General features: G+C 45.5%; 1 protein-coding gene across 1 annotated transcript in view; it reads left to right on the forward strand.

Annotated features, from left to right (window-relative positions):
* Positions 1 to 5,871: 5,871 nt before the first annotated feature.
* The window catches only part of CACHD1 (cache domain containing 1), a 212,687-nt gene continuing 197,480 nt past the window's right edge, over positions 5,872 to 21,078 (forward strand). The window contains exon 1 of the mRNA XM_037136252.2: positions 5,872 to 6,704. Coding sequence (XP_036992147.2) covers positions 6,459 to 6,704 — 246 coding nt within the window. The 5' untranslated portion in view covers positions 5,872 to 6,458. The remainder of the gene's footprint in view (positions 6,705 to 21,078) is intronic.

Consider the following 21,078-nt stretch of genomic DNA (forward strand, 5'->3'; position numbering starts at 1 on the left):
CTGGGACAAAGGACAATTTCGTTTGCATTTCATTATAAATGAGACTTGCATGCTCTAAACTTTGGGTTCCTCTTCTTCAGTGCTACCTGATGTGTGCTCGTGCCACCTGGCCCTCATCACGTTGCCAGTGGGGATTGGGGCTTGGGAAACTGGCACAAACGCTCACATGCTGGCTACTGCTGTTGCTGTGAGTAATGAAGTCATTTGTCTCTAACCCAGGAGGCCCGCCTCTTCTGCAGGCATCCCTGGGGCTGCGGTGGGCTGACTTACTGGCTTGCAAGTAAGAAAAGTCTCTCAGACTTCACAGTTCTTGACAATTATAGGCATACACATATCTGGAAGAGGAGCATTCGGGACACGGGGAACAGCAAGTGGAAAGGCCCTGGAGCACTTGCTGTACGGATATTATCCGTCTTAAAATCCTCTGCCTTCCTCAGTACTGTAAAGTTCTTATGGACAATTCATCTTATTCATCTGTGTATCCCTAGCACTCAGTAAAATTATTGGTACATAGCAAATTCTCAATAGATGTTTATTGGAATGAACAGAAAAAAAAGTTGTTGCCTTGGAAATAAGAATGCTTTTTAGGCAGGTATCTATGGGTGCCAATTATCATTACTTCCTTTCTTTTCTCTCTCAGACAGAGGCCATTGATAGAGCGGCAAGAGAGTTGAGTTTGGGTTTCCATTCCAGCTTTGCTGCTTATTAACCTATAACCTTGAGTCTGAGTCTGCCTGTGCATGAAATTGTATTAATAATCTTGTCTTCTCTGTTCTGATGCTTAAGTGATAAAACATAGGAAATGTACTAAAAGTTCAAAAAATGATATGTTGTGTGCCATATATAGTACCTGACCCATGCTGGGGTGTTGAAAACTTACATCTCATACTGCTATTCTATCTGTGATAGCTCCCACTTTGAAGGGGAATGGGAAATCTGATAATTTTTTAAATCAGCAGAAAGAATATGAAAAACAGGGAAGACCTGTGTTCTAGAATTTTATTTAGACCGATAGCCATTTCTGTGTATTTCACAGTAAAGCACACTTGCTGAGATTTGAATTATTGTAGAAGTTAATGAGCGAGTGCTAATTTCTGCCCTTGGAGTTAGTGGTTCTAGTCTCCTGAGCTCCTTGAGTTCATAGGTTCAATGTCATTTGTAGGCAGTTATTGTTTTGAACGGGAGGTCTGCCAGCAGCATTAGGCTGAGAATTTGTGTGACCTTGGCCCTGTTTTCCACTCGGAGCATGGAAAGGGGAATTGCAGCGGCTTGGAAACACCATGCTGCATTTTTGGAAATCTGAACTAGAGTTCCCCAGAGCAGTTCGACACGGGGTTCCTCCGTGGTGAGAATCTTGCCCAGTAAGTACCATGAAGTGGTCTGTCACTGAAGTGGACTTGTACCCCCCAAAACATGGAAGAACAGCCAATTTGGTGAGGAATATTGAGCTGTTCTTTTTTAGCAGTCAAAGAACAAAGTTGCTTGTGCCCCTGTTTGCACAGTTAATGATTCAAGAATCATCCTATTTTTTTCTCCTTTCTTTGGTTCAACATTTTTTGAGGTATCTGCTCTGGTCTGGAATTGTGCTAGATTCTGCAGCGGTAGCAAATAAAGCGGACACAGTCCCTGACAGGTGATTCTGCTGTGGGTGCTTGTAGACCACACTTGGAGCAACATCAAGGTAGAGAAAAGAAAATGACAAATGGACAATTACAAGGCCACATGTTAAGTGCTGGGCTTACGGAGACGACACAGATAATGAACAGGTGTCCAACTCTGTCACATGCAAGAAGACCATCTTCATGGTTGTCTATTGCCTTCTAGGGACAGTCGTGACTCACTTACCAGTATTTTCATTATTTTGTATCTCAAATAGCTACACAGTCAACAGTGTCCTCTCTATGTAGAATGAATGATTGAACTTGATCCTGGGAGTTACATGAAGACGAAGGGAGAAAAAAGGAATGTTATTAATAGAATGTGTAGACTGGAATTGGAATGGGAAAATCGGTTCTGGGTCTTGGTGATGATTTCTCACAGGCCACATGCTCTATTGTCTGCACTTCCTCTGACTGGCTTTCTTAGCTTCTGTGTGCAGAATCATACCCACTATCTACTGGGTGCTTCTATGTGTGTAGCAAGTGCTATGTTAAGTGCTTTGTGTGCCTTTTCACAAAGCCTCTGGACATTATTGTTCATATTGTACAGATGAAGAAATTGAGGGTAAGAAAAGTTAAACTTTACAGAAATGATACATCTAATAATTATTGTCCTTGGGACCGAACCCAGGTTTTCTGATTCCAAGATCTGTGCTCTTAATGGCTACAAGCTTACTCATACACATATGACTATGTAGAGAGAGCCATAAACATACATCCGGGAATATGTAGCCCTACATACATATCTCTGTGTATATATGGGCATATATATAGCTATATATTCCCTGTAAGAAGTTTTGTGAGACTTGCAGCCCCTATGTCTCCTTCTTGTGTCCTTTTGGTTTCACTGATCACTTCTGCCTTTACCCTCAGTATTTTCTAACTAAAATTTTTGAGAATGAAAATTTGCTTCACCAGCTGACCTTTTTTTGCCATGCTATGGGTGCTGTAGGTTGGCTACCTTCATGTCACATGCCCAGCTTGGTTCAGTAAGTTATCCCCCTGGAAAACAACAAACTAATACTGAACAGAGGTAGATGGTGGGGCAATTTCGCTTATATGGGCTGGGGACATTAACGTTGGTAGTTTATTAGGCAACAAGCTTTTATTGGTCTGTCATGTACCAGTATAGATTATGTGTGTAAACCGTTTTTCCCCTGACACCAGACTAGTAGTTCAGAGCTTGCTGTTTGAAGACCTGGGTCGCACACTGGCACCCAAGTTGTATTACCTTGGGCTAATGACTTTATTTCTCTGAAAACTTTTCCCCACTGGTGACATAAATGTCACATGGCCCTTTCTGGGTATTGAGATCTATTGGGTGTAGGGACCGAGCTAAATCACTAGAGCTCCCAGGTGCATGTGTTACCATCCGGGAAGCTCATTTGCAGTCCAACAGCAGTGCTTCGTAAGACTCCTCTGGGGGATGGGTGCCCATAAAATGTACATTCTAGGACCCAGCTCACCTCCAGAGACTGTGCTGTAGTCGACTTGGATTGGAGCACAGGATTTGCAGTTTATTAGGTGTGCCCTAAGGATGCAGGTGGTCAGGGGACTTCATGAGAAGCATTAGGGAGGAGAAAATAAGCCTTTCAAATGGCTAATCACAATGCTGCTTATTAACTGCTGGGGGACATTACTGCTGGGGGACATTACGTGCTGAGAGAAGAGCCAAGAGCTTTGGAGCCCCAGAGGGGGAACAATAAGTACTGTGGGGGTGGGGGTGCCAGAGAAGGCTTCCCAGAGACGACTCCCAGCTCAGCAGGGACTTAGCAGGTGAAGAGGAGGAGGAGGGCATTCGAGACTGTGGGCAAAGTTGTTTTCTGCAAAATGGTGAGAATTTTGGGGGCAGAGTGGCTTCAATGAGGCAAGAAAGGCAGATAGGCCGGAGCACAGAGAGCCTTGTTTGGTGTAGGTTTATTTCTCTAAGATGGGGCATCAGAAATGTTTAGACTAGTGAGAGATGGGTTCAGATTTTACTTTTAGAAAGGGGATTTTGGTTTCAGTGTGGGGCACAGAATGTTGGGGGTGAGACAGACTGCATGGAGACTCGAAACAGTGGTCATAATCATAGGGGAGCTGTGATGAGGAGCTGAAGCCAGCCATTGGGATACAGATGGAGAGCCAGGGACAGACATGAGAGATCTGCAGGTGGTGGGTGTGGCTGTAAGGCACCTCCCTTGGAGCCTGGGTGACACCCACCCACATTTGCAGTCAGGTACAGATTGAGGTGGAGAGTAGGGGAAAACAGGAATGAGTTTTAGTTCAGGTATATCCAGTAGAGATAGTTGGGAAAATGAAATTCCACCTCCAAAGGGAGATTGAGCTTAGTTTAGAAATTTGCAAAAACTCTTTGATGTCTTGGTGATAACTGAAGGCGTAGGTGTACTGAGAGTCCTCAAAAAGAATGTGAGAATGAAGAAAAGGAACCTAGAACGGTGAAAAATAGGTCCCCTCATAATAACAATATACAGAAAATGGTCAAAGGAGTTTCAGAAGGACAGCTGGGAGACGTATGACAACTTTGGTGACAGTAATCTTGAAGAATCCAATACAAAAAATTAATAATGCTGGATGTCATTATTATTTTTGTTTTTGGTTTGCAGGCTGGTGCTCAATCCACTGAGCCACACCAGCCAGGATGACTTTTTGGTTTTTTCTCTTCACTTACCACATGGCTGATATATTTTGCTTCACTGATTGGTTCACTATTGTGTGCAGTGATATAGCAAACAAAACAAAACAAAACAAAACAAAACAAAAAACAGAAGTCACAGGATCATCTACCATATGTCACTTCAACTCTGGCAACAGAAGACAACATACATATCTTTTTATCCTGTTATTAATTCGAGAATCGTTTTTATGGCACCTACTTTAGTATCGAGGAGCTAACTGTGGACGTTGTAGTGATGGATTAGCCCCTGGTGGCAAAAGGCTTACCTTAGTTCTGATATGTGTGGGTTCCATAAAACAAACATTGCAGATACCAAATGCTGCAAGAGTCTGATGTGCTCCTCTCAAGGGGCGCAGAGTGGAGAGTCATCACAAAATGAAAGCGTAGTATAGCAGAGACAGCGTTGACTAGGGAATTCAGAATAGAGAAACAACCAGTCAGGTAAAATGGCCCAGGGAAAGATTACAGGAGATGCGTCTTTAATACAATATAGTCAAAGAAGGAAAACAGAAGGTTTTTCTGGACAGTGAGGAGGGCACTACATCCAGGTTCTAGTCCTTAATCGTCCTGGGCATGGCTGTGTTCTCTAGAAACCTACAAATAGCAATCTCACAAGGTTTGGGAGAAGAATGGCAGCTTTAAAAAACCCCTCCCCCATCCACTTGTTCCAGGTGCTTCCAACAGGTGATTTCTCAGCGACCTTAGCCAGGAATCAGGGGAAAATAGGACGGTTAACAATCTTGCTTCCCTCATGCTCCAGAGAGTATGTGTGGGGCGAGCTCCGGTTCAGCAGTTTTGTGGGGGGTTTTGTTTTGTTTTTTGCTTTTGATGGGATCAGATTGCTCCTGTTCAAAGACAGGGAAAAATGATGTATTTAAGAGCAGGAGCCTTGGAGTCAGACTTGTGCTTAAATTCTGGATCTGCCTCTTATCCCCTGGGTGATCTTCTGGCAATTTATTCCACCTCTCTAAGCCTCGGTCTTTGTTACCTAAAAATTTGGGATAAACATATGTACCTAATCTAGATGCGGCGGGGATTAAAGGATAATGTTACAAACCCCAGAGCACATTGCAGGGCACAGAGTAGCTGATTAAAAAAAGAGATCTGTTGATCCAACCAGTGCTAGCTATTGTCATTAACAACATCGAAGAAAAGCAGTGTGGACGCTTAAACGGCAGTCCCCCCCTTCCCAAATCTCTGCCAGGCAGAAAGCCAACGTCCTAAAACTTAAGGGACTTTCTATGGATGGAACCTTGAACGGGTGGGATCCCGGAGTCACTCGCGTTGGTAGAGGCGGCGAGAGCTGGGGTGGGGCACAGTCCCCGGCAACCAGAGGGCCCAAGTGACCCCAGCCGTGGCAGGGCTGGTACCAGAGAAGACAGCCTTGCTCTGCTGCACCGGGCGTCTCCGGGGCCAGTTCTGGGGCGGGAGCGAGGGAAAGAGAGGAGGGGCCACTGGGGGAATTTCCCCGCCTCTCTCGCTTGTTCCATAAATCACCGCAGCCGAGGCAGCGGCCAAGCCGGGAAGTACGCGGAGCTGAAGCGCAGCGTGGTGGCACTAGACACCTCCCTTTTCCCCCACCGCTTTCTTTCTTTCTTTCAGTTATTATTATTATTTTTTATCCCACAAGCCTCCCCCTCTCCGTCCTCGTTCGGGTGGCTGCCCCAGTCCACGCAGCCGGGTCGCTGCTCCGCCTCCGCTGGGTGCCGCCGGCCGCCCTCGCCTCCCTGCGCCGAGACTCCGGGAAGCGAAAGCTCGGCGGCTCCCAGCTTGCGCTCCGCCTGTCAGCCCCGCGGCCGCGCGGCCAGCGTACCCCGGTGCGGGCGCCGCCGCGTTTCGAGACGTCCGCAGCGCCGTGGGGGCCCTGCCCGGGTCCCGGAGACCGCTCGGGCGCTGCTTCCTCTCCCGCCGGCCCCAGGAGCCCGGCGATGGTGGCCGCCCGCGCTCCCGCGCTGTAGCCGGGCGCCCCCTAAGTTTGGAAGCCGCAGCGGCGCGGAGAGGAGTCTGCACTAGGGGAAGAAAGTTTTGCGGGGTGCGCCGAGCGGGCCCTGGGTGCACCTCCCGGGCTCTCTCCCCGCTTTCCGGCGCCTGGAGCCCGTTGGCGGGGAGTGGGGGGAGGCAGCATGGCCCGTGAGCCGGAGGAAGAGGAGACGGCGGGGGCAGCGGCCCGGGCCCGCCGCTGCGGAGGCAAGCCCGGCCGGGCCGGGGCCGGAGCGCGGCGGCCGTCCCTCTGGCTGTTCTGCCTAGTCGCGTGCGGGTTCCTGGGCGCGGTGGCCAACGCCGACTTCTCCATTCTGGACGAGGCACAAGTACTGGCGAGCCAGATGAGGAGGCTGGCGGCCGAGGAGCTGGGGGTCGTCACCATGCAAGTAAGTGGCTCCCATTGCGCCCCCCAACTTGCCAGGTACTCGGTGTCTCTTGCGCAGATTCTCGTTCCCAGCACAGGTCCCCTTGACCGTACACCGACCTCACTGGCATGCACAGACCACCCCCCACACGCTTTCCACCGGATACCTGTGTTCTCTGCACAGGATCCCCCCACCCCCAGCTGCACACCAACTCTTCGTAGCACTCAGGTACCCTACCCCTCTGCAGAAGCCCCTGATCTCTGCACGGAACCCACTTTCCTTCCCGCCCAGCGCCTTCAACTCGGCAAGGTTTCTCCAGTTCCCTCGCATCTCCTTCCCTAATTTGTTCTAATCTCCCCCGCGGTCTTGTTTTTACCCCACGGCCCCTACAAACTCCCCTTCCCTCTTTGTGTACCCATCCCGGGGCAGACGGCCCCGTCTGGCTGGGACGATTTTCCGAAGCCCCTAGCCTACCCTCTCACCGCCTCCTCGTGTCCCTTCGGACCGAGGCTCATTCATGGATGCCGAGAGGGAAGGCACCAGCAGCTGCCTCTGGGCCACCTGGGTCCCGGCGGAGAGCGGCTCGGGAGCGGGCTCCGCGCTCCTTGTCCGCGTCCGGGTGCATTGGGGGAAGGGATGGTTTGGTATATTCCTGGTAGATTCTCTACTCTTGTCTTGTGTGGGAGAGTTTTTGTTGTTGTTGCTGTTGCCATTGTCCATTGAGCGCTGTCCGCTGTACGATTTTTGTTTTGTTTTGTGTATGCCTTTTTGGGGGGCGGGGCGGGAAGGGGAGCACAGTGAATAAGGTTCCTATTTCTGTAGTTTGTTTACCGTCTCGCTCTTCCCTAGGAGAAGAAGGGGGCTTCAAAAAAAAAAAAAAGAGCGGGGCTAATTAGGAATCCTGAAGATGTTACTAAAACCAGCAGTAGTAAAAATGGCTAAACAGCAACCACCTGGAGATTGTATCTGCCGGTATTTTAACCTACTAGGTCCGAAAGGCCCCCTGGATTAGGAGAGGTTGAGATGACCTCAGAAGTCTGAAACCTTTGCTATATGTACCATTCTTTGGGAAAACAACCTCATTCTCTTATGCCTTCTAACAATAATGAAGATGAATGTGGTCTTCGAAAGAAAGAAGTTTTCAGGAATGTGTTCTTGGAATAGCTTTCAGAATTCGATTTTACTGTGACCACTAGTCCACCTCCTACCAGGAGGGAGACGTGTTTTGAGTTGCTTCGGTGGGATTCAGGTTTCTGACGTCTTTTTTTTAACACTGCCCCCCCCCATGACCTCCCCAGGCTCCTCCCAGGATGGTGCAGTTTTTGTAAAGCAACTAACACAGACCTTTTACACTAAAGTAGAAGACGATTAGGATTTTTCTTTAACACTGAGGTGAAATCGAAGAGTGGTTGGTTTGCTGGAAAGATAATTCTGTACAGTATTTATTTGCAGACATCCGGCCATGAAATGCAGTAGAGTCAGATTCTTCTTCCTCTGAAGAATAATAGACAAGCTTTTAAGTTACCTCACTTAACTGTCCTTTTCCATGCACATCTTTCAGGGTTAGATCCAGTTATAATTTTTTCCATATGCACTTTGTGATTTCTGATGACTGTTGACAGAGTTCTTAGGAGTGAAGTGACTTTTAGAGGAAATAGAACCAAAATGTTAGGATAAAAAACCAGGACTTTTTCCCCCAGCGGTGCATGTTTCTACTCAGAGCACAAACAATTGTAGTTTTGCATAGAGACACCTCTTTTAATAAAAGGAATTTAATATGTTGCTGTTTGGGACTTTGCTTGTAAGATTAGTAGGCATTTGTCACCTTCACCTCATCACTAGGGCTGGACAAGGGACACCAGGATTTTTTTTCCCTCCCCATTTAAGCTAAGGGTTTGCTTTCTCTAAGATACTGACAGCAGTTTTTCTGTTTCTCACCCGATCCTTGACAAAAGGTGAAATCGGATCCTAACACATTGTCATTCAGGTAGGGATCCAAAGCAAATGTAGTTTTAAAAGGCTTCCCTGTTGAAAAGGAGACACTTCAGAAAAAAGCTCTGGTCGGTGGGGGGTTTGTGCCCAAATGGCCCTTTATCTCCTCCCAACTGGCCTCTTTCTAACACCTTTGCAACCTCATTGTAGAAGCTGGCCTCCTAGGGGACAGGGTTTTGTCCGGCAAAATGTGAAGTGGCTTCTCTCCTTTTTTGAAAGGAGAAACACATACTGTATTTAATATTTAAATTCCTCTTCTTGGGCTGTACATTGATCTGCCACTTGCCTTCGCCTGGGAAAATGGGGGGGGGGTCTCTTCTGAATTTTGTTCGAGTGCCAGATTTTTGAGGGGGTGTGGGGGTGGATGGAAGTACTTGTAAAATCCAGTCTAAGGCAGATTAGGTTTTTGACCCTTAGAACAAAGATTGTGAGCCTCATATTTTCCTCTGTAATCTTCAGGAACTTGTCCAGTGGGCCTGAAATTTTGTGGGGCTAGTTACCTAAAGTACAGATCATATGGTCCTCCCTCGTGGAATGTTGAATTTTATAGCGGTAGAGCCAAGTGTTGTTCAGAGGTAGGAAGGCTCATGTGGACGCTAAGGTGAGCAGGTCGGACTTAATGAGAGGGCTGGGGAAAGGTTGTGTCCCTTTGCAGGAGGAAAAATGTCCTTCCTTAGTGAAGGGATCGACTTCTTTCATTTGGCCTTAGCATTTCCAGCTCATGCAGACCTTTCAGGACAGCATGTTACTTGATGAAAAACTTTCAAAGTCAGCATATATGTAAAGAGCCTATTTTCAGACTTTTTCATTTGCACTGTTGTGGCTGAAATTCTGCAAAGGCATTTTTTTAATTTTGAGAAATTGCAAAGTCAGTCCTGAAACAAGGCCTGTTCCAGCATTTCAAATGGCAACACATACTGCTCACAGGAGGTTGCAAGTGGTAATTTTTTTTTGGGGGGGGGGAACCACCAGACAAACAAACAAACAAACAAACAAAAAAAACCCAGCCTTCTTTCAGCACTGGAGTTTCCCATGACACAGGTTTTGTGCCCACTGATAGAGGAGGCAGTCTGAAAAGTGTTCCATCTTAAAGATTTTCTTGGAAAGGTTTTCTCCTGGAGGCTGCTTGCTCTTTTTGTTGTGGTTGTTGCTGCGTTGTAGTAATGGAGACACTTTTAAAAAATCTTGAAATAATTTGCACCAACTGATTTTGCCAGTGCCCTGGGAAAGCTGTCACTGAATATTTACCCCCCCCCCCCCCGGCAGAGGGCATCATACATCATGGGCAAAAGTCAAAAACCTAATCATCGTCTCCTTGGGGGTCTGGTGCAGTAAAACCATCTAGATCGTGGTCTAGGGAACAGAGAGTGGCTGTGTCCAGGGAGACACAACTTGCTTTTGCTTATTCATTCATGCAACAAGTTTTTATCAAGCTGCAGGGTGGAGGGGAAAGAACTCTATACTGGGTTCCAGCTTTGACACTTTAAGTTGCATGATCTTCATCTGCAAATTTGGGAATGATAATTCTTCCCAGAGATTTGCTCTGTAGATGTAATGGAAAGAGTGCATGTGAAGGCACCCGTTAATGTGAAGCTGGAACTGAGAAATGTTGATGGATGTGGTTTTTCTTAAACTGAGAAATATTCATTGAATGTTTACTGTGCACAGAGCACTGTGCTGGGTGTTTAGGGGAGGGGGTATTCCAGCACAGCTCCTTACATTTACAATCTGGAGGAGGAGGCAAGATTGCGCAGGTAAACTGGTGAAGTAACAATGCCTGCTTGTTAGAAGGCATATCTGGCTCTGGGAGCCATTTCACCAGGCACTTATAAGGCCCATTTAACATTATATGACAATACAGGCTTCCTAACAGCGAGAGCCTGGCACGCGGCCAGCGTGCCCTCCTTGAAGTTCGCTCTAACACAGCTCTGTGGGGCCGGCCATAGTCACTGTGAACTTGGCAGACACACCAGCAGGTTGGTCAGACAGCTGCTGTATGTGGCCTGGAAGGAGTTAGGGGTCCTTCTAGTAGAGGCAGAAGAAATGCCAGGAGCAAAAACTAGAGCTTCGAGTCAAATTGAAGAAAGAGTGGCAGCCAGGACAGATGTGATTTCAGGAACTGAAGGGCTGGGCTGGACTGGGGTGAGGTGTTGGCTGAAAATGTGGAGCAAGGTTGTAAATAATGGCTGCAGCTGAAAGTGAAAGGGAGGCTCGGTTTCTATGCAATTGAACAGCGTTGCCTAAATTCATTGTTCATTTTTGCAACAAATGTTCAGCAAACTTTGGGGGAGGGGTTTTCGGCTCTGTGAAGGGCCTCTGGTTAGACTAAGCTGGATAGGGAAGGTGAATAAGGCCTGGTTCTTATTCACCCTTAAGGTCTCAGCTGATGATGGAGACATGCAAAAACAGGTTTGATGATGCAGGGGTTAGTGAGAGGCAGAGAGGTGGTAGAATGCAGTGGGTTAGTGCCATGGTAGAGAGAGGAACGGGGCACTGTTGGAGTCCAGATGATGGCTGCCCCAGTCCATCTGGTGGGGTCACAAAAGGTGGCTCTTCCTCCTTCAGCCTGTTCAGTGAACTGTCGATACACACGGGCCAATTCTGAAAGCAGCAGCAGCAGCCGCCACCTCCAAACTGAAGGGTAACCAAATCAGTAGTTCATCAGACATTTCTAATTCCTGTTGATGGTACTGGACAAGGTAGTTGGTGTATTTTGAATGCCTAAATAGGGCATGGCTGTGACACCTGTACCTCTTTATATGGCCTCATGTCTTGGTTCCATCACCCCTAGAGCTTGTGTGGTTACTGGATGTAAACATCCAAGTGGCTCAACTATTACTGTGTGCTGGTGTGCAGCGATGCTCTGGTAAGGCTCATATCTTCCCTTAAATAGTGTCCATCATTACCAGGAACGGCATGTTTGAGGATGCTTTGAATGTATACTTAGATAATATATAATGTTTTAGAGGTGAGAAATCACCTGTATTTGCAAATAAAATGGTTTGATTCTATGCCTTGTATCCACTATAAGCCCTCATGGAAAACCTGCTGACCTGTTCTCTTCCGAAAGTGAATATTTGGAGTAGAAGAAAATTGACCATTGATGGATGACTCTGAGTTGAACTTTGTGAGAATGAACCCAACAAAATAGCATGTTGAAGATTTTGGATGGACTATCCCTGTTGTGCTTAGGACTTCCTTCACTTCCTCTCCACTAATACCTGTCTTATAGTTGGCATCCTCGCCTGTGCTTAATGTTTTTCATGCCAATCATACTTGAGTCTGGAGGGGTAGGGGGGAAGGGAAGGAGAGGGCTTCACACTTTAAACTTGGTGCTATTTCTGGTCGCTGCTTGAGGAGTTCCTTCCTTGAGCTTAAGTGGATGAGCAGGCAGGAACCTTGCAGAACTCTGGCATGTTGGGATTACGTGCAGTGGGATTTATTTCGGATCTGTTTGGACCTGGTGTAAACGTGTGTGGAAATTCAAAATAGGAAGGGGCAACAGTTTAAACAAATTTATTTTTCAGTTACAGTTGACATTTGGGGACAGTCGTTCTGACTCAGCTGGTTTTAACTGCGTAACTTTTGTGTTAACTAAATGGCTCTGAACTTGCGTGTTTTAGTGCTTCATTTGGTGAGTGGAAAGGAATATATTTTAAAAGGGGTTAGCACAAGGAATAACATAGGAACAGTCAGTAAACAGAAGTAAATATGGGACAGCCTGTTTAGTGCCAGGGCAGAGAACCTGGAAGGCAACAAACATACAGCTCCCAAGCCTGAATGAATCCGAAATCTAATTTTTACAACCTGCATATTTCAGTGTTGTCAGCCCTCTGTCCCGGGGGTTACAAAAGTGTGGTGCGCCGGCCTCAAGGATGTGGTGCAAAACCATCCTTTGGGGTTTATGAAGAAAATATTAGACCTGCTATTCATGGTTATTTACTTAAAGTTTTGTATTACAAAGATTTGAAAAAACACACACACACACAAAAGTAAAGAGCATAGCATTAAAATGCCCCTGTGTCTTACTCAGCCTCAACCGTGTCAGCTCATGGTCAGGCTGGTTTCCTTTCTGCCTCTGCCCACTCTTTCCCGCCCCCTGATTATTTCGAAGCTAATTCCAGATACCGCATCATTTCAGCCATAACATTTTATGACATTCTTAGTTAATTTCTGTAGTTTAAATGCTTTATACTATACATAATATTGGTACACCAGCATGTAGAATTTGCAATCCACATGTAAATACAAATATTTTGGAGGGTGTATACTTAGGTTTTTATATGATAATATGCTCGAGCAAAGCCATCACTACTGAGTCCCCAGCCTTTTACAAATGGTGAGTATTTTTGCTGAGCAGCCTCTTGAGCCTTCTAGAAGTAATACCCAAGCTTCATTGGGAAGCTCCTCTGGAACCCGTTTATTCTCCCTTGTACACGCCACGCGGCCCTCGTTTTGAGGCCTGGCGTTCTGCTCAGGGCCGTGCAGTGTGGGCCATGTCTTCTACTGCCTGTTCTCTCCCCCTTCGAGAGGAGGAAAGAGTGAGAAAGGCACAAGGCAAGATACACGGTAGGTGGGAAAGGAGAGGGTGGGAGAGGAGAAGCCAGACTGCATGCGTACTTGTCTAATAACCAGCCAGTCAGCAGATATTCACTGGGTGCCTCATTTTGCAGGACTGGAGGCTGAAGGGAGGCAGAGTGCAGGACGTCCACATCTCTGAGAGCTCACATCTGATCGGGGGGCTCCCCAGTGTGTATAGGTCAAGCCAGTATAGAAGAAATTCTAGAATATGGGACCTGGATTATACTGAGTGTCACTGAACTGAGCATTTACAGGGGTCAGTTAGGCAAAGTGAGTGATGGGGGCCAGGCGAGGGTCAGTAAAGACCGGACACACTGTTTTTCAGGAGTGCCCGGGCCAGGCTGACGGCAGGCAGATGCTACTCAGTGCCTCCAATGGTTGCCACGGTCAGGGTGGGTCCAGTGTTGCCTCATGCCTCTGTTTTTTCAGGAGAAGCTGGATATCTGGTTTTTAGACGAAATCTCTTGATTCTTAACAGGTTGGCAACTATTCAGATTTTGGGGGCCAAATGAAACATGTCTGCAGGCTGCATCGGGCCAGAGGCCCGATATCAATTCACAGTGACTAGATTAGAACTGTTCAGTGCATCCCAGGAGGTAAAAATCAGTGCTTGTGTGTAAGGTCGTGGGGAAGCAAGTTTCTGTGTAATAGAAAGGAAAACATTCTGATGGAATTCTAAATTGGATTGCTTTGGAAGTTGAGTGTCATCAGAGTTACTTAAAGAAATAGTGCCTTTCACCAGAGAAACACTGAGCAGCCATGATTGGCCTGAGGTATCCACCATCGTTAATTTCCGATGCAGTGACGGTTATGAGGGAGGAGGTTCTGGGTGCTTAGAGAAAGTGTGTTGACCTTTCGGTGGGGTGGAAGGGGATTCTGAAAATCCTCCTGGAAAAGGTGGAATGAATCGGAGTTGGTTAGTCAAAGAATGGAGTTCTCAGAAGTCTCCTTTGTACTGGCACCTTTGAGGAATGGAAAGATAGTATTAAGGTTTGGAGTTTAGGGCACTACAGGGAAGAGTGGGCACAAAAGAGGTCACATCATGGGATCCTTGGATCCTTCACGTCAGTTGCAACTTACATGGCAGGTAATAGAACACCCAATTTTTATTATCTTGAAGGCGAAAGCAACCTACCGCCTTATGTGATTGAACAGTCCAGGGTAGATTTGGGGGCAGGGTTGGATTAGGGCTCAAACAATGTAGTCAGAACCCTATTTCTCTCTCTTCCCATGCCCGCTTTTCTTAACCAGGTTCTCCCCTTTGTTTCAACATGGCTGGCATTAGGTTACCACCTTTTGAATTGGGAACTAGCTGCTGCTTGTATTTGGAGATGTGTCTCTTGGGAGAGAGGACATGGAAATCTGGAGAAAGCTTGGTACCTGTCACTCAGCTGAAGGATTGGGATTCAGGCCCCATCAGCAGCCACCAGCAGCCAGAGCCTGACCCATATCTGGACTCTGCCTCCCCGAGCTCAGTTCAGGAGGGCCTGCTTTGTGGTCTTCCTGCCTCTGGCTCACAGACTGGCTGGCTGGCCAGCTTCCCACTGCGGTCTTGTGGTCTGCCCTCATGGCTTGTACAAATCCAGGCTCAGCAGGGCCGCTCTTGGCATGCCTTTTCTTCTTGACCTCTCAGGTCCACAGATCACTGGGTGCCATGGGAACTGGGAAGGACTGGAGAGAAAGTCAGATCGACTTCCCTTATTTTACAGATGAAACAGGCCCTGTGGGAAATTGGCCGCCTGGATGTCATACCAGCAGTAAGCGGTAGACTTAGAATTCAAGTTAGTCTCAGGATTCTTGCTTTGACCCTTTTCACAATACTGTGGGAGCTCCATTTTTCCAAAGGAAGGTCACCTTAAAACGGAAAGAAAACTTGACTTAATTAGGAACCTTTACATTCCTCTTCTGGAAAAAAAAAGTCTGGCTTAGTTATATTATGGTTGAAAACTTAAAGCTCTAATAGTCTCATTTGGCAGCTGACTGGGGCTTTTTCTTTTGTTTTGTTTTTAAGTTAAGCTGTTACTGCCCTGGCCAGTATGTCTCAGTAGTTGGAGCATCATCCCATAAACTACAGGTTGTGGGTGCGATTTCCAGGCAGGTCACATACCCAGGTTGTGGGTTCATTCCAGGTCCAGACACATATGGTCCCCGGTCTGGGTGCCACGGAAGGGATGCTTCTCTCCCTTCCTCTCTCTAAAAAAACCAAAATGTCCTCTGGTGAAAATTTTAAAAAAAGTTGTTACTTAAATACCTAGAAGTCAGTGAGCCACTGAAGAAATACAAAAGTTCTCAGACTTACTATAGTGTTTTTAGATATTTTTCAAAAGAGCACATGTAAATGGTCAACAGTTATTTATAATTGTGAACTTGTACCACCACAATTGATTTTTTATTACAAAGGTACCAAATAAAAAGAAAAAATGTTGGGGAGGAACAGTGGTTGTGTGTGTGTGTGTATGTGTGTGTGTGTGTGTCTGTGTGTGTGTGTGTGTGTGTGTGGTGTTTGTAAAAGCCACAGAAGGAAACTCTACCTGTAATTTTCAGGCAAAGTTCTAGATTGAATTTCAGGACCTGCATCTCTCTCCATTGTCATTTACAGTCCCCAGGAGTAAGAAGTAAGTTTGTTCTTTCTCTTCCTTCTCCTTCAGAAATTAAATAGTGTTACTACTTTGGGAGGGTTGTGTGACTTGATACTGAAACAAGGTGTGATGATGTCATGTGAATGGCTTGTTACTTTGCTCTCTTCTGAGTCCAAAAGAAATTTCCCCTACTGTACGTTTACATGGTTAAATAATTTCTGAATTAATTACCATTAGAAAAGTTCCAATACCTAAATACTGCAGTGGATCGACGACTGGAGAGTGGCTGGCTTGGTCCATCGTTTCCCTGGAAATTGTGTGCTTTATTGGGACTGTAGGGTGGAAGCCAGTCGAGGAAATTCTTATCTGTTGTATGTGATAATGTTTGTTTCTCTTCCAACCATAACAGTTATTTTAAAGACTCTGTCAAAAAGACCAAGACGGCGGCATTTTTTTCTCGATTCCCCTTGGATATTTCCTGAAATTTTCTTTCTTTTTTTTTTTTTTTGCATGGAGTATTTTAAAAGCCACTCCAAGCCCTGGTGGAAGGGCAGCGAAAACCAGCAAGCCAGGGAGAACGAATCTGAATTTTTAATTAGGCTTTGAGTTGCTTCTTCAAAGTGTGGAGACATCATTAGTGATGTAAGTCTTGTTGCATTAGCAGAGACTGACATTTTACTTCAAACAGGGAGAGTGCAGCTGTCCTGTGCAGATAAAAGTTGCCAAGTGCGGAGTAGCAAGGTGGATTGGTAGATAATTAGCTGTCCTGCATTACTGCGGTGTGGAAGAAGCCTGCCAGTCACGGGCAGGAAGGAGGAATTATTAGGGGGAGAAAATCCAAGTGTGTCATGAAGCAATTTGAAATCACTTCAGCTGTGGCAGAGCTGATAAGGCGCATGTTAAGGAAACAAGACAAACCGAGCCTAGTATATGATGGCCAACTTTCTTTTTTAAAAATTAATTAAAAGGAGGAAGGGCCAGAAATTAATGGTCCATCAGTACACTGAAGTACAGATGCATCGATCTGCTCCGACTCCACATATAAAATAATAACAAACTGAAAATGGTCTTTCTATTTCTGTGTCACTTGAAAATAAAGGGAGGGCTCTATCTAGAAAAGAAATCACAGGGAAGCCATAAAACTTGAGAATTACTGGGCTACGTGTAACCACAATAGGAATTGAAGGGGAAATTTTGAAGGACATCACCTCCCCAATGTGGGCTATAATATTTATAAATGGTACGAGGATACTCTTACGGCCTTATCGGTGGAATATGTGCATTCTGTAGATATTCTTAGCTTCCCAGATTAGGCGCATTTGCCATGGTTTGGTCTTGGCCTACGTAGATAGTCTTAAAAGTTTTACTGTGATCATCACATTTATCTCTAGGAAATAAGAGGTATAGAAAGGCCTGTTGGGGTTTTTTGTCCATCCTCAATCATTTGCTAACTCAGATGAAACTTCATGGAGCTTTGCTGGCCCCTACCAGCGTACTGGACTCATTCGTCCTAATTCCGCGCATGTTTGTTGACTGGCTTTCTCCAAAGCCAGTGCGTCTCCTGGCAGTCCAGAAACAGGAGGTGCTGAAGTGTGGGTGCTGCGCTTGTCTTGGGTAGCATGCTCTGAATGAGAGCTGCCCTTGGCCAGTGTAGGAGTAGGAGAACCAGTTTTTTGCTCTGCTGCTGCTTCTGCTCCCTCCCTAGGAAACTGTCACTGGTTTGTTGCTGCCTTGGGCAGGTTTGGAGAAAGCTGGGAGAACTGAGGTTTTCAGCATTGTTGGCTTTTGGATCCAGAGTTGCTATCAGTGACCCTACATGAAACAGATATTTGCCCCTCCATAGCCTTGGAAGGGGACTAGACTCAGTGTTGTTGTGAAGCAATTTTATTTGCTGTGGGTTGAGATGCTTAGAGATAGTGTAAATTCAGGTGGCCATCAAAGAGGCTTGGATAATTTCATTTGCATATGTGTATATTCAGATAGTAACTGTGGGCAAGAGTTGCAGACAATAAAGCTTCGTATGGTTGAGAGCTATTAGAGCATGAACTCCCATAAGAAAGATCCCAGATTTATTCATTTGTGGGCCTGGTATGGTCAGCACTATCTCTGGCACATGGTGAGGACTCAAAAATGTCTGGACTACAGAAATGGTGTGTCCATCTTTAAACAACAGACTGCGTAACTCTCTAGAAGTTATTATAGCAAACTTTTACTACTGTTTCATGTGTCAATTTCATTACTCTAGTGAATTGTCTTGAGCCTTTACTTGCTACTAAAAAGTTAAAATGTTTAAGATGAGTGAAAGTGTCTAGCAGTGTATCAGGCACATTAGAACTCCAAGTATTAGGTGCTTCTGATGTTTAATTTTTTCATATTAGAGGAAGTTGGATTTATATTGAGGACATTTAGGAATATAAAACAATGGAAAAATGTGCGTATACTTGCAAATTGTGTGCTTAGAGCTCCTTTATCCTAGAGGTTAAATTCATTGGTTAATTTGCTTAGCAAATGTTTATTGAGCACATACTGTATGAGCACATTCTTGAATTTGAGTCTGTGATTAATTAAAAGAGACATGATCCCTATTCTTATGGAGCACACCACCTACTAGGGGAAATAGACATTAAAGGAATAAACATATGAATAAATATACATTACAGATTTTGAGTAGTTTTATGAAGGAAATAAGGACAGAGTACCAGGGAGAGCCTTTAAAAATATGTCAGATATGTTACTTCTCTGCTTAAAATTCACTAAAGGTTCCCATCTGACTTCAAGTAAAACCCCAGATTACAGTGGCCTTCACAGCCAGATATGATCTGGCCCCTGATACCTTTGTGGCTTCTCTCCCGCTCTCTCACCTGGCTCCCACCCTTCCCCCACACAGAGACACTGTCCTTCCAACACTCCAGGCACATACCTGCCCCAGTAACTTTGTTCACGGCTGTTTTCCAGTGGAATGGTGCTTGGCACTGAGACTCACTCAGTTGGACAAGGCCGAGTGGGATTGACAGCTCTGTACCAGGTGGCATGGGGGGGATCTGAGGAAGTGATGGGGGGAGGAGTTAATCAGGGGCGGATGTGGAGGGCTAACAGGAGGAGGGGCCAGTCGGGGAGGAATCGGGGACTAGCAGAAGGAAAAAGGGAGAATCAGGCAAGGGTTGGGGAAAGGAGCGTTCCAACAGAGGGACGAGCATTCCAACAGAGGGACGAGCCTGCCTGGAAAGGCAGGACTTTGGCATGCCTGAAGAACTGAAAGAAAGCTGGTCAGCTGACTAGCATGAACAGCAGGAGGGTGGCGCAAGGGAGGAATTTGGGTTCTTATTCCTAATGAGTGCAAGTATAGTTGTTTTCTAATAACTCTTTTGGTCACGCCCTTACTGATAAGGACCCATAGAAGGGTGACCATGCTGGTCAAAGACCCTGGATCTGTAGACAAGTCTGGAAGTTGGAATGTCTGTGCAGGCCAGTTGTTTCTCTCTCTTCCAGTAGAGAGAGAGAAGGGAAACTACGGCTTCCTTAAAATATATCATGAAGAAAAAATATTATTTATTTTTTAAAAAGATTTTGTTTATTTTTAGACAGAAGGGAAGGGAGGGAAAAAGAGAGAGAGAGAAACATCTCTCTCTCTGTGTGGTTGCCTCTTGAGCACCCCCTACTGGGGACCTGGCCAGGCATGTGCCCTGACCAGGAACGGAACCGCAACCATCTGGTTCGCAGGCCGGCACCCCATCCACTGAGCCACACCAGCCAGGGCGGAAAATAAAAGTGTTAAAATGTAGCTTTATTGTTCTGTATCTAGAATTTTAAACAATTCATGCGTTGCATGTTATTTTTCTGTTTCTTGGCCAAAAAACCCCACCAAAAACAACCCAACCAAACTTCTAGAGCCAACTCTGAATACAGTACAGGAATACCTTTTTTATTGTACTTTGTTGCACTTTGCAGGCATCGAATTTTTTACAAATGAAGGGTTGTGGCAGCCCCACACTGAGCAAGTCTGGGTGCCATTTCCCAACACATTCAGTTGATGGTTAGCATTTTTTAGCAATAATTTTTAAAATTAATGCATACACATTGCTTTTTTAAAGTATTTTTAAATTAATGCATACACGTAATGCTTAGTGGACTACAGTGTAGTGTAAACATAACTTTTATGTGCATTGGAAAACCCCCAAAATCATGCAGCTTGCTTTATTGTGATGTTCGCTTTATTGTTAGTGGTCAGGACTGAACCTGCAGTATGTCTGAGTTGTGCCTCTAATGAACTCTTGCAGTGATGACTCAGCTGTACTTCCCCCCACTGAAGTGCACTGATAGATCAATTGATTGATGGATAGGTTTATATACAGTAAAATGTACTCTTTTTTTTCCCTCCCGACAAATAGCAAAATCACTTTAAAAAAAAAAGATCACTTTTTTAATGTGGCTTTGAAATTTTAGAACCAGATTTTGTGAGGTGTATCACACATTATCTTTTCATTCTTTTAAAAAATTGTGGTAAATTATTCACAACATACAGTTTTCTATTGTAACCTTCTTTGAAATGCACGGTTCTGTGGCATCCAGCGTGTCTACATTGTCGGGCCGCCGTCTCCGGAACTCTTTCATCTTCTCAGACGGAAACCCTGGGCCCACTGCACCCAGCTCTTCACTTACCCTCCCCCCAGCCCTTGGAAACCACATTCTGTCTCTACACACATAAGTGGAATCCCACATAAGTGGAATTGTATATTTGTCCTTTTGTGACTGACTGACTTCACTTACCGTATCTTCAACATTCACGCATGTTATAGCATGAATCAGAATTTACTTGTTAAGGCTGAATAAGAGTCCATTGTATGTACATATGTTATCTGTCCATCCATCCATCGATGGACACTTGGGTTGCTTCCATCAATTGAGTACTGTCACTACTGCTACTGTAAACATGGGTAGCACAAATATTTGAGTCCCTGCTTTCAGTTCTTTTGGATCTACACCCAAAATTCCAAGAAGTGGGATGACTGTATCGTGGGATAATTCTATGTGTAATTTTTTTGAGGGACAGTCATGCTTTTTTCCATAATGGCTGCACCATTTTATATTCTTATCAACAGTGGACAAAAATTCTAATTTCTCTACACTCTTGTTGCCAACCCTCGCATTCTGTAAAATAATAGCCATCCTAATAAGTTTGAACATGCACTCCCTTGGGTATGGAGTTCCTGAGTTGTTGTAAATGCACAGCCATGTAACTGTCG

This window comes from Artibeus jamaicensis, unplaced genomic scaffold (genome assembly GCF_021234435.1).
Source record: "Artibeus jamaicensis isolate MK-2021 breed Jamaican fruit bat unplaced genomic scaffold, CSHL_Jam_final scaffold_1019, whole genome shotgun sequence".
NCBI lineage: Eukaryota > Metazoa > Chordata > Mammalia > Chiroptera > Phyllostomidae > Artibeus > Artibeus jamaicensis.